Source organism: Tupaia chinensis, unplaced genomic scaffold, assembly GCF_000334495.1.
Source record: "Tupaia chinensis unplaced genomic scaffold, TupChi_1.0 Scaffold000473_1, whole genome shotgun sequence".
Taxonomy (NCBI): domain Eukaryota; kingdom Metazoa; phylum Chordata; class Mammalia; order Scandentia; family Tupaiidae; genus Tupaia; species Tupaia belangeri.
The window spans coordinates 1276747-1290598 of record NW_006159982.1 but is presented as its reverse complement, the minus strand read 5'-3'; the positions used below and the strand labels follow the sequence as shown (position 1 = coordinate 1290598).

The following is a 13852-nucleotide window of genomic DNA, read 5'->3' as shown; positions in this document are numbered from 1 at the left end:
TAGCTGGACTCCCACATAGTCAACCGCAGTTCGAGTCCCGGACCCAGTGGCTTAAACTCACGCCATGAGCGTGTGTGCCCAAGATCCGGAGAGGAGAATGGAGGAGAAGGGATTGCGGCGTGGCCATTCCCCCTGGGGGGTGATTTCTTGCTTTCTGTCTCTGTCTGTCTGGCGAGCGCATGCTGGGTGCATTTGCACGTGTGCCCAAAATCCCGAGAGGAGAATGGAGAAGGGATTAATTACGGCATGGCCATCCCCCTCCCTCAAGGGACCACTTTCCTTCTCTGTCTCTCTCTATTGAACACACATGTCTTTAGCAAAAATCTCTTTAAAAACAAGAATAATTTAAATCCTCCTACAAAGACCTAATTATTTTCCATTTATTATTGCAGATTCTAGGAGGTATTCATCTTATGGAAAATATCTGTAGGAAACAAATCAGCTCCTTTCCAGGTAGAATACCTACAGTACCATCTTCAGACTAACAATCCTGAGATGGGGTTTGTAAGAAGTTTCATGATTCTTTCATGGAGAGGAGGAGGATATTCACATATCCTGACCAAGAAGTACTGCCACACCTTGATCTCCCTATAAGCCACAAAGAAGTGCATCTAGTGACACCTGAACTTGGAGAACAATCAATCCAGACTTTGGAACTGCCCACCAAATTGTTCCCTATGCCAGTAAGGCCTGCTGTAAACTGCTATGTGGCTGAATCTTCATGTTCCCCTCCAGAAGTGTTTAACACTCTCTAGCTTGTGAGGACTCAAGAAGCAATGGGGGGACCAGCAGTTAGCGTAATGGCTATGTCGCTGGACTCCCACGTAGTTGACCACGGTTTGCGTCCCAGACCCGGTGGCTTAAAACTCATGCCAGGCATGTGTGTGTGCGTGCCCAAGATCCCGAGAGGAGAATGGAGAAGGGATTGCGGCGTGGCCATCCCCCCTGGGGGGTGAGCGCACACACCCTATAGCAAAAATCTCTCCAAAAAAAAAAAAAAGCAGCAATGGATATAAAGCTTTTTCAAGCCATGAGACTGCTGGCCATCCACTGACATTTTTTAAGATTCAGGAGAAAACTGATGAACTGCATCAATTTGACTCTCAAACATTTTCATAAAATCAATATAAAACCATTTAATTCTATACCATTAAAACCATGGCTATTAGTATGAACCTCCTAAGTCACAAGGCAATGAGAAGTGAACATACCTTGGCTTTCTTCAATTCTTCTACAAGCTGTGTGGTCACTTTCAAAGAATTATTGAGTTCTTCTTTAGTAGACTTTAAGTTGTCTATCTCCAACTTCTGTGATTTGAGACATTCCTCTTTAGATGTCAATTTTTCTTGATAAGTCTGGATTTCTATTTGGTACTAGGGCAAGAAAATATCACTTTAGTCAGGATACTCAGCTAAAAAAATTCTAAGGAAAATAAAAACCTGTCGTTCCAAGTACCATTTCAAAGTCTACAACTCTATTATTATACTTCAAGATAAAAAGATATTTTTTTAAATATCAAAAGTGATAAAATAAGACAGGTAAATGAGAAGATAGTGAATTTGACATGAGACTCTAATTATACAGCAAAATAACAATGCAGAATATTTACCTTCTTGCAAAAAAACTTATTTCTGTAATAATCATACTCTCCAGTTCCTCCAATAACAAAACTCCGTATTTACCTGTTTGTTTGTGTCCAGAAGCAAAGTCTGATGTCTCTTCTCAGCTTCCTGAAGCTGTAGCTGATACTCAGTCACTTCTCTTACTTTCTCTTCCTTTTCCACCTGATCTTTGTGTACACAATCCAAACTCTTCTTCAATTCACTATTTTCTAACATGAGCTCCTTCAATTGACCCTAAACAGAAAATTACTAAAATCATAATTGTGCTTCCTTATAATTAAGGACCTGGATATATACTTTAGGAAATAAAGTACTATGGAGAAAAAAGCAGCTCATGGGCAAGACCAGATCTATATAAGATAATGCTGTGATCACTCCTTTGCAATGTATTCACTTTAAATTATGATTTCACCTCCACTGGCATTTTCTTCTGCTCCCATCCAACCACTTCTAAGGTCATGCCTACACAATCTCTAAAACTCATCTTAACTAGGTCAAGGACCAGCCACCCTATACTTCTAGGCTTACTAATTAAATTTTTAAATTACAATAATCCTTGATCTCTTCAATCCCTTCAAGATTTGTTTTCTTCCATGAACCAGTTCTCCTCCATGTTCTATCACTGTTAAGCTTCCTTCTGAAAGCCCTCAACTTTTCTGACCCCTCCCTCCATTGTGAAAGAATGCCAAAACCCCAATCCAGGTCATGCCTGACCCCCAAAAGGTATTTCTGTATGTACTGTGTCCACATCCTCATCTTCCATTCATTCTTCAACCCATCCCATCCAGCTCTGTCCCATTTCCTCCTGAAACAACTTTTTTTGGCATCATCAACCCCCATGTTGTAAACCCAAGGCACACTCTTCAGAGCTCACCTCACCCAATTTCTACACAGTAGTGGTGTCACTGACAACTCTTGACTTCTAGAACACACTTCCCTGGTTTGCTTCACTGAGGCTTCTTAATTTTCTTGGCTGGCTCCTCTACCTCCATCTTATCTGTGCACTGAAGTTCCTTTTGGGCTAGTCCCTGAGCCACACTCTCTCCTCTTCTGTCATTCCCACAATTTGTTAATAGTAGCTATAAACTGAACTAGACTGACTGATAATCCTGTCCTAAACCTTCCATAGCCTTCTACCACTCCATCTTTTTCCATGTCATTTTCCCTCTGGCTTCAGCCGTAATGGCTTCCTTTCAATTTCTAAATTATACAAAGACCTCGCTAATCTCACAGCTTTCCCATGCCACTTCTCTATACCTAGGAGTCTCCTGTCTGTCTGATTTTTGGCACAACTGACTCCTCATAGAGATGACATTCTCTGGCCACCAATCTGTATTAGTGTGCCTCCCCACCCCCCATTTCCCAATTATTCTGCAGTGAAGAATCTTATTTACATCCATAATGGCACTGACTGGTTTATGGTTATTTTATGTATTTATCATGATTTCTTGATTTACTGTGTGACTACATTGTAAGTTCTGACTGTAAGGACCACAGGATAGCTTTGTTTGACATTCTGTCTCCTGACCTCAGTAGCCTTTCCTATTTATAGAATGAATAGGTAAAGTTATTACAGACTTAGCACACTCGCCATGTGTGGACCTGAGGTCGAACATCCAATTTTTCCCTTAGCAGAGCCTATACCTGAACTATAAATAACAATACACTTAGGGTACTCCCAAACTGCAGTACCAAAACAGATTTCAGCAGATGCAGTAATCATATACCATTCACTGGAACACCTTCTACGCAGCATTACCAGAAAACTCCCTACATCAACTGCTAAGATTAAATGGCAAAACTTCTCAATTCTCATAAATTAAATACTTTCTGTAAAGAAAAGTACACATTTCCCCAACTCCTTAAACGGGATACTGCATATATCATTTCAACCTTTTGTGCTTATTCAGGGTCACAATCATGACTATCTTTTATTTTGCTGTCCTTTCCTAAGTACTACTTAGGGGCAGAATTGCATGAAAACCATATGGATAAAGAGAAGTTTATAGCTTAACCAGGTTGAGCAAACAGGTTTCATGTCTCTACCAGCTCTGTCTGCATGGCTGCAGAAACCTAGGACCATATTAGGAGATCTAGCAAAAGGGAGGATATGACTTAGCAAGGTCTGCTATGGGAACAGCAGTGGAAGTGGCGGAAGATAACAGCCCACATGTTACAGAAATGCCGAATTAACCCTGCCCTGACACAGCCTGGCAAGATTGCTCTAACTTAACATTTTACTGTGACTTTCCATCTGTTATTTTGTTAATTCTTTCATCAGTCTCCAGCAACATTCCAGCCAGTAAGCTGAGGTAGGTGAGGAAAGCAAATAAACCTGTTGAAAGTTACATGACAACTACTTCTGATGTAAGTTAATGTAGCACAGGGTTACTCTTCATGAAAACATGGTTACGCTCTAAGACAGGTGTTTTCTTGTGTCCAGAAGCCTCTCATAACACCTTCTTGGATCAAGGCAGTCCTAAAGAATGAAGGCTACTATAAGTCTGATTATGACTCAAATGCAGGTTATTCTTTTCAAAAGCTAAAAAGAGTTTGGTACATCACAGAACCAGAAACCAACAAGGAGGCTTCTGAGAATGCAATGAATCAGTCACAAAGAAACTTACTTTGTTGCTCTGTATTTCTTCCAACAATAATTTTAATTCTTTAGTTAGTTTATTTTTCTCTCCACTGAATTCTTCTTCTAGGTCTGTCCTTTTTTGTACCATCTCACGTATTTCCCTCTGCAGCTCAGATTCCTTTGCAGTCATGGTGTTTACCTGAAATTTAATCTTTCGTTAGAATCTGCTTTTGGATCATGTTTATCTCTCTGATACAACATATTCATGACATTTACTTTAGCCTTTAATAATAAAATGAAGCCTGGCTAATCTTCTCTTTATTAATCCACTCAACATTCTCAAAAACTACTGGTAAGCTTAACTTTTTTCTCCTCAGCAAAGATTTAATGAACGACAGCAAAAAAGCAAAAGAACGACAAAGAAAGATAATATTACTAAGTGTTAAAACCTTTCATAAAGGTATTAATTTCAATTAAACTTAAACATTAGAGAATACTATACAAGGCAGTATCTTAGTTTATTATCAATTCTTGGATCTCTACTAATGTCCCCAATGCCATCCTAATCTACAAGAAACATGCCTAAGATTAGTTAAAACCAATTAAAGTTCTATTGTTTGCATATTCCCCCCTTGAAACTGAAACACTCCTACAGTTGTGCCATCATGTTTTTTGTTTGTTTGTTTGGTTTTTTTGCCATAGAGCACATGTGCTTTCCAGAGAGGGACAGACAGAGACAGAGAGGGAAAGTGAGAAATCACCCCCTGGGCGGGGGGTGGCTATGTGCAATCAATCCCTTTTCCTCCATTCTCCTCTCCAGATTTTGGGCATGCACACATATAGACTCAGCACTGTTTTTCAGGCTGCCAGGTCTGGGACTCAAACCATAAAGTCAGCTATGTGGGATCCAGTGCCTTAACCATCACATCACTTGTGGGTCCTTGTCTCATCTTAACACTAACTGTCATCTCTTGAGAGATACACAAGAACCTGATATTGCTGGAAAATACAAAGTGATAATGAAGTATTTTCTACATACTCCTTTTTAAAAAATATTTGTTAAATAACAATTTTAAGGAATCACTTTCCTAAATCAGTTGAGTAAGCATATTAAGTCAAAACTTTTCTGTAATAACTGAGCCTCTCGATGGCAGTTCTTCTCTTTAATCACCAGCTAACAAAATTGGAAACTACAAAAAAAGAAGGTACCAAAAGAGAGGAAATTCAAAGTCCAAAATCCCTAAGAAACATCCTGGGAGCCATGAACACTGATTATAATTACATCGGTATCCTAAAGGTTTTTCTCCTGAAGGAAAAAAAGCTAGGTTGGGTGATTCTAACTAGTATCTTTTTTTTTTTTAAAGAGAGACTTTTGCTATAGGGCATGCACATATGCTGGAGAGACAATGACAGACAGAAAGCAAGAAATCACCCCCAGGAGGGATGATCACATGATCAAACCGCAATCCCTTCTCCTCTGTTCTCTTCTCAGGATCTTGGGATCACACATGCATCCAGTGTGACTTCTAAGGTCCAGGACTCAAACAGCAGTTGACTATATGGAGTCCAGTAACATAACCATTACACCATGTGCTTGTCCCCTAACTAGTCTCTGTTAAACTGTCTATGGCAGTGGTTCCTAACTGAATTTGTGGAGATTACCCTGGTATACTATAGAAAACATAACTAGGACCAGGAATTATAAAGTTTCTCGTTGGATATGCCATGTTAAAGTTTGGTCCAGGCCCAGCCATAGTGAGGCAGGTACCAAGGAACTGCTGCATGATACTGAGGCCATATGGAAGCCCCAGGTACAAATCCTGGGTCAACCTGAACACATCTGGCCACCTGTGCATGCCTGTGATCCCAGTTGGCTGAAAGGCTGGAGGGGAGGACTGCAGTGTGGTAAGATCCTATTGACCTCTCTCTCTTTTTCTCTACTTCTCTCTCTCTCAACAACAACAACAAAAAAAACCTTTTAAAAACAAAAACAAGGGGCCAGCAGGTAGCATGGTGGTTAAGGCACTGGAATCCAACATGGCTAACTCTGGTTTGAGTCCTGGACCTAGTAACTTGAAAATCACACCAGAAATGTAAACCTGAGTATCCAAAATTCCAAGAGAAGGGATTTGTGATGTAGCCATATCCCCATGGAGGATAATTTCTCACTTTCCTTCTCACTTTCTCTGTCTCTTTCCAGCAAGCACACAAGTCCTATGGCAAAGAAAATCTTCATTTTTTTTTTTTTAAATCTGGTGCAATCCATGAAAAATACACAAATGTGTTCAAGTGAATCCCAATATCCCAACTGCCAGTCCACTCAATGTTCCTGCAATTTAGGACCTCACAAACATAAAGCCTTTACAAAGTTTGGTCCAATATGGATGGCAGCCACCAACTAGAAGGAAATATCAATAGTTTCTCTCCTAAGCTATGCACTAAAATATGAATAGATTCACTTACTTTTTCAGCAAAGGACATTTTTTCTGTTTTTGTCAATTCAAGCTGATTCTCTATATCCTTGTAAGAATTCTGCAGTGCTTCTACAGTGTTCTGTAAGGTGGCATTTTGGGATTGCAGCACTTGGATCTTTTGCTCTAATTCCACTGTCAGATTTCTCAGTTCTACATTCTGCTTCTTACATAGTTCCTGCTCTCCTTCCACCTGAGACAGTTTGGAGAGGAGCTGCTCTTGGTCTTGAATTTGACTGTTTAATCTACTGATTTCTTCATCTTTCTTCTCTACTTTCTGTTTGCCATCTTCTACTTCTCGAATGAGGTCCTTGACAGTAGATTGCAAAACACTGTCATTATTTTTGGCCTTGTTAAGGTCTTGTAGCAACTTAGCCTTCTCAGTTTCAAGAGAATTTACTTGATTGCTCAGATTCTGTACTTTGGCCTTATAGATTTCTTGGTCATTACACAGGTCTGACACCTTTTCACTTAACTCTTGGAATTTTGCTTGAACCATCTCTATTGCAACTGTAGATTCTTCTCTCAACTGTACATTTTGTTGCTCTTTTTCTCGTAGCAGATTTTCAAGTGAAGAACTTAATGTTTCTAATTCAGATACTCGCTCTTGCTCTTTTTGTTTTTCTTTCATCAGATTCTCTTTCTCTAACCTTATGTCAGTGAGAGCTAATTCCAAATCACTCAGGTTTTGGTCTGTCTTTTCTATTCTTGCTTTTAAGGTCTCTACCATAGCTTTGGAGTTCTCAGCCTCGAGAACTGCACTCTCTTGGTTTTTCCCTGATATGTCTAGCTCTCTTTCAAGGTTTCCAACTCTATCCTTCAGCAAATCTGCACTATGTTGACTTTCTTTCAGTTTTTCTATGACAAGGCGCTGCTTCTTTCCATCAGTTTCTATGAGGGCTTTTAGCTTTTCAATACTATTTATTTTCTTATCCACGTCTTCCACTGGTGTGTCTGGGCTCGGTTCTTCAGCCTTCCAGCCTTCCTGGTCATTATACAAAGCTTTCACTTCCTCGTTTAGCTCTTTCAATTGTGTTTGAAGCATCTCCACTATAGTTTTAGCTTCTTCTTTCATCTGTATTTCTGCTTGCTCCTTTTCCTTTAATAGACTTTTAAATGAAGAGACCATTTTGTCCAATTCTGACACTTGATCTTGTTTTTCTTGTAATTGTTCAGTTAGGTTTTCTTTCTCGGACCTTACCTTGCCATGGTCTAATTCTAAAACTTTCAGGCTTTTGGCCATCTCTTCCACTTGTGTTTTTAGGGTTTCTACTTCTGCTTTGGAATTCTCGGCATCAAGAATCACCAGCTCTTGGTTTTCTTCAGACATCTGCAATTCCCTTTCTAGGCTCTCAACCTTATCCTTAAGCGAATCATTCTCACGCTCTCTTTCTTTCAGTTTCTCTACAACATGGAGTTGATTCTTTTCATCAGCCTCAATGCGGACTCTCAGTTTCTCAATGCCTCTTCTCAACTGGTGCACCTCCTCTTGCGTTGAGCTCAGCTTCCCTGCAAACTCCCCTTTCTCTATTAGTGCTGCTTCCAAGGCTTTGGAGACATTTAGCTTGTCATGTTCCAATTCACTCAGTCTGGCCTGCAGGCTTTCAAATTTCCTGAGAAGTGATTCTTTTTCTTTATTTAATTGTCCAATTTGGTTTTCCAGCTCACGTTTTACCAAAGACAGTGCCTGTGAGTCCTCTTCCAAACTCTGCAGTTGTTCTTGGAGATGAGTTTTGTCTTTCAACAGCCCACTCACATCAGAGGACAAAGTCTGAAGAAGTTCTGTTTTATCCTTTAATTCGGCCTCTACGACCTGAATGCGATCAACACATGCACCTTGATGAGACTCGAGCTCCTGTACTCTCTCTTTCAGCTTCTCAGACACTCCAACCAGTTCTTTGTTATCTTTAGACACAGTATCTAATTCTCCATGAAGCCGGTTTCTCTCTCTTGTGACCACTAAGAGCTCTTCTTCAAGAGAGACAATAACCTTCTGCTTACTTTCATTGTCTTTTTCTAAACATAGCTTCTCTGTCTGAACTATCTCTAAGTCAGCTTCCATGGAGAGGGCATGACACTCGATGCTAGCTTTCTCAGATTTTATCCTGTTCAGTTCATTTTCCATATCAAGCAAGCTCTTTTTACAGTTGTCATCCACCTTGGCAACACTATCGTCAATAACTTCATCTGACAATTTATTTGGGCCCATTTCTAAATGAGGATTCATGCTGTCTGAAGTGTCTACTCTCTGGTATAACTCCTGGTTATCACAAGACACAGATTCCAATTTTTCACTTAAATCTGATTTTTCTTTAAGTTCTTCAAGAATTTTTTCTAATGCTATACACGCTTCGATCTTGTTTGTTAGTTGTACTTCCTGCAAATCAAGTTTTGCACTTAACTCTCTTTTTTCATTTAACAAACTTTCAACTTTCTTGTCACGATCCTCTAACACATGAAGTAACCTCAGATTCTCACTTAATGTCTCTTCTACCTGTAGCTGGAGATTCTGGATGGTTACCTGATCCCCCAGGGCATTCACAGGTACCAAAGCACTAGGTCCAGATAGTGACAATTGGGAAATGCATTCTGGACAGCCCTGGGGCTTATCTTCCACTGGAACATCACAGTTAGTTTCTGGGGATTGTTCCTTACAGCATTCTCCTCTAAGTTTGACTGTCTCTGTCTCAGTTATTTCCCTGGTCTCAAGACTGAGGTCCTGCTGATTATTTTCATCACAAATCTGACAAATATCCTGCTTTGGTATTCTTTCTGTAGTTTCTGATGTATATTCATCAGATTCTGTTATATCACAGCTTTCATTTTGGCCCCGAACTACCTGTAATTGTAATAAATAACAAAAATTTTATTTTTCAAGAAGAATCAAAATAGAATAAATAGCCTTACTTATTACTTTATAGAAACTGACTTCTACTAAACACATCTCTTCAAATGGCCTAGTTCCCATCAAATCCTCCTCTCTTTGTCCAAATATTCAACATGATTAAATATTCAGTAAGTGCTCCTATGGGAAGGCACTGGATGAGGTATTTATTATGAAGAAAAATCCTTCGGATCAGTTTTTCAACTAGCTTGCAATGTATTCTATTTAATATTTTCTTGTTAGAAATATTCTTGGGAGCTTAAATGTTAAAAATATGTAACATCTAGGTAGCTTAAAAGTAAATTTTCTCTTTATGATTATGATTAACAAATGAGAGGCTAACATTCTGTTCAAATGTTCACCTTCCATTTTCAGCATTTATAATATTCTTTCATAAGAGGAGGCAGCATGGCTTCATGACCAGATACCTGCCCATAGGTTTCAGTCATTTAACAGTACCTACTATGTACTTTCTTGGGTAATTACACATTTGAGCCTCACTTTCACCTGTAAAAAGGGATCTGCAAGTCATCACTTCTCCTGCTGCCACCGACCATGACCTACCCTTCCTACCTTAGAGGCAGATGGGGTTAGGGGTAGTCAAGTGAGACCCATAAATTATATGGTACTGCTAGTTAAGCTAGTACACTGGAAAGGACAAGGTTCTAAGTAACTATGGTTGTCCCCCCTCTTATCTACATGGGTATTTTTCCTAAAGCTCTGGTTTCTTTTTAAAATAGTATATTTTGTTTAATATTTCCTTGAACCTTAAAAATGTTTTAATTTACACTTAATTTTTATTCCAATTCAACTAGTCACATTAGAGAACCAACATGTAAATCCCAGGTACTTACATCTGTATCAGTGCCAATGAAAGACCGAGAACTTAAATCCAGTCCTTGAAGTTGGAGTCGTGCTACTTCGAGCTCCATTGACAGGTGTTCTGTCTGCTTCTTTTCTGCTGCCAACTTAGACTCCATCTCCATGGTCACGCTCGTCAGCTTCTGCTGCCACTGTTCATTTTCTGACAAAAACTGTTTCCTAAGACAGTCGAGCTCTTTCCTTTCAGAACTTAGTAACTGTTCCAGCTCTTGAATTTCCTTATTTTTGAGAATCCCTTGATTTTCCATTTTCTCTTCTAGATTCTTGAGGGACTGCAGATACATCTGACAGAGTATCTCTAGTTCTTCAACACTTCTCACTGGGGCAGAAGAGGTTTCTTTCTTAGTCAGATTCTCCTCCTCCTCCAAACTGCTACAAGATACTTCACCTACATTAGACTGGTTTGCTGAAACATTCCCTTCTAAGTCACTCCAAAGAGATGTTTCTCCTGTTTGTTCTAAAAGATCTTTGTCAAGAGAGCCTTCTCCAAATCGTGTAAGATTAGGGCTGTCAGTTACACAAGAAAATGACGGTGACAGAATTTGCTCCTCCTCAGGTCCTGGCTTCATCTCTTTTACCAAGTCACCTTGAACATTTCTCAGATTCACTGACAAGACTGAATTTTCAGCCTTTAATTTGTCAACATAGGTCTGGAGCTCTGACATCTTAGAGCTCATTTGACAGTGCTGATCATGTAAAATTTTGTGTTCACCTTGTAAAGACAAGAATTTCTCTTGTAATTCAGCAAAGTGCGTTTGAACTTCTTTGTTTGACAATGTCAAGCGCTCATAGGAATTACTATCCTCCATAGGATTCAAAGACACAGACTTCTCATTTTGTTGTTCACCGAATTCACCTTCTGCCATTTCTGTCACTAAGTCACCTTGAAGGTGACTATTTTTATCGTTTAATATTTTAACTTCATTTACCAGTTTCTCTACCTCTTCTGTCATTTTATTAGTTACTGTGATATATTCTGATCTTGAGTCATTCAGCTCAGACACTAGTTCAAGTTTTTCGATCTGCAGTATTTCATACATTTTCTCTAGTTCATTCAGCTTGTTCATTGCTGTTTGCAGAGAGCACTGCAGGTGTGCATTGTCATTTTGGCTTGTCGACAACTCATGAAGCACTGAAATATACTTTTCTTCTGTATCTTTTTCGCAGTCTTTAAGGTTACTGATTTCTTGTGACTGTGTGTCTTGTGAACTTTTAGTTTCTGATTCTCCTCTAGTTCTCTGTAGTTCTTGTTGCAAGCACTCTTTTTCATTCTCACTTTCCAGAAGTTTGACTTCCAAATTTCTTACCATAGCTTCTAAATGTACCAACTGTGTATTGTAACTGTCTAGAAAAAGGTCCTTAACCTCAAGATCTACCTGCCGTTGACAATTATGCTTATTTATCTCATTCTTGCTGTCTTTCATGGAGTCTCTTATTGGATCCACTTCTAGATTTTGATGTTCATGTTTAGTATGCATTAATTTTTTCAATTCCTCATTTTCTTGTAATAAGCCATTATCTTCTTTTTGCATCTTATTTTGCTGTTCCTTTAAAATCATAATTTCTTGGTTTAAACCATCAGTCTCACTCTTGAAATTGTTCTGGATATGTGCAATCTCAGATTGCCTGTCTTGCTGTACTGTACCCAACTCTAGTATTAGAACCTGGTTTCTTTCTTCAGCCAAGGCTAATTTTGTTAAGAATTCTTTGTGTTCCTTTGCAAATATTTCCTTTAGCTGTTCTAACTCCATTTTTTTATTTTCACAAATACTAGTACATTCGTTTAGCAAGCATTCTAATTTAGAGTTCTTTTCTTGTGCTGCTTTGTATTTTTGACTAAGATCCTCAAATGCATTTCTAGTTTCTTCACATCTTTGCAGTAAAGTAAGTCTTTCATGCTTAAACTGATCAGAAAACTCTGAAATTCTTTCTTTTTCATCTATACTGTTTGAAAAACTGTCACTTTTTTGGACAAAGTTCGCTTTTTCTTGATTTAAAGTTTCGTTAATTTCCTTGAGCGCCCCATTTTCTTGGGTTAGCTCTTCAATTTGTTTTTTGTGTAGAGAAATAACAGAACTTAATTCCTTTTTCTCTGAGCTCAGGGTCTCACATAAAAGTTGTAACTCCTTTACAGAGTTTTCCAGTAGATAGTTGCTCTTTTTTAATTCTTGAACCTCAGCTTGCTCAGTTTCTAATTTTTCGTTTAAAAGCTGGAACTCCTTTTCCTTGTTCTCAAGGGCAACTAACGTTTCGGCAACAACATTCTGATGAAGTGAAGTGTCTTCTTGTAACTTACTAATGCGTTGACTTGTTTCAGCCACAAAACTCTGATGCATCTGTTCTGCTTTAATAAGGTTTCCTTCTATTTCTCCTTTGATTTGTACCAACTCTTCACACTGCTTTTGCAGATCTGAGTTCATCTGCTTTTGAGACTCTAATAAAAATTCAAGTGAAACGACTCTATTTTGTAGGATGGCTGAATTTTTTGGACTTTGGTCAACTTCTAAATTGCACTCACTCTTTTCTGAAGGCATGCATTCTTGTTCTCCTCTAATTTTTGCAAAAGAATCATTCTTATCGGACTGCTGTTTAAAAGCCAAAAGACTTCTCTGATGATCCTCATTTGTCACCAGAAAAGAATCTTTGGATTTTAGCAGATCCCTGAGGCCCTCATATTCAGCATGCAGGTCTTGATACTGCTGGTCTTTGTCCATTATTTCACTTGACAGTAACTGAAGCTTGTGACCCAGGTCTTCAACTTGCCCCGTGAGCTGAGAAGTTTTGAGACACATATTTTCTATTTCTTTGTTATGTTTCTCATCTGAGACCTCAGCTTTCTGCTGTAGTTCTACAAAAGCTTGTTTCTGTGTCTCTATCTCCACAGACTTGCTGTCTATCACGCTGTGAAGGTTTCTGATCTCGACATTTAGGCTTTCTCTTTCCATCTGCAGTGTTCTTACTTTCTCATCATATTCATGACTTTTTATTTGGTGCGTATTCAGAAGGGTTTCCAAGTGATTGATTTTACTCTGTGAGCTTTCTTTTTCTAATGCCATCTGATTTAAAAGTTTTTCATTTTCACTCTTCCAAGAAGAAAACAGAGCTTTCTCTTCTTCCAATTTTTTATATTCTTTCTTCATTAACTCCAAAGTACTCAGTAAAGCTTTATACTCTTCCTCTGTCTTGCTTAACTTATAATTCAGTTGTTCAATGTGATATTCCCTTTTCTTCAAAAGGTCTTGATCTTGCTGCTTTTCCAGATCAGCTGTAGAAACCTTCAGTTTCTCTAAAGTCAAAGAGTTTTCTTGCAGATTTACTTTTTCTTCAAGCTCTCTTAACATGGTTTCCTGAGAGAGATTCTTGGCTGTTAAAAAAAAAAAAAAAAAAAAAAAAAAAAAAAATTTCCAACATT

At 38.7% G+C, this 13852-nt stretch overlaps 1 protein-coding gene across 2 annotated transcripts in view; it reads right to left on the bottom strand.

The window, feature by feature from the left end:
* CENPF (centromere protein F) overlaps positions 1-13852 on the bottom strand; it is a 62567-nt gene that overhangs the window by 17898 nt on the left and 30817 nt on the right. For both annotated transcript variants that reach the window (XM_006155828.3, XM_006155827.3), the window contains exons 12-16: positions 10413-13804; positions 6667-9513; positions 4250-4402; positions 1683-1856; positions 1212-1373 (exon numbers count right to left, since the gene is read on the bottom strand). In XM_006155828.3, coding sequence (XP_006155890.1) covers positions 1212-1373; positions 1683-1856; positions 4250-4402; positions 6667-9513; positions 10413-13804 — 6728 coding nt within the window. The remainder of the gene's footprint in view (positions 1-1211; positions 1374-1682; positions 1857-4249; positions 4403-6666; positions 9514-10412; positions 13805-13852) is intronic.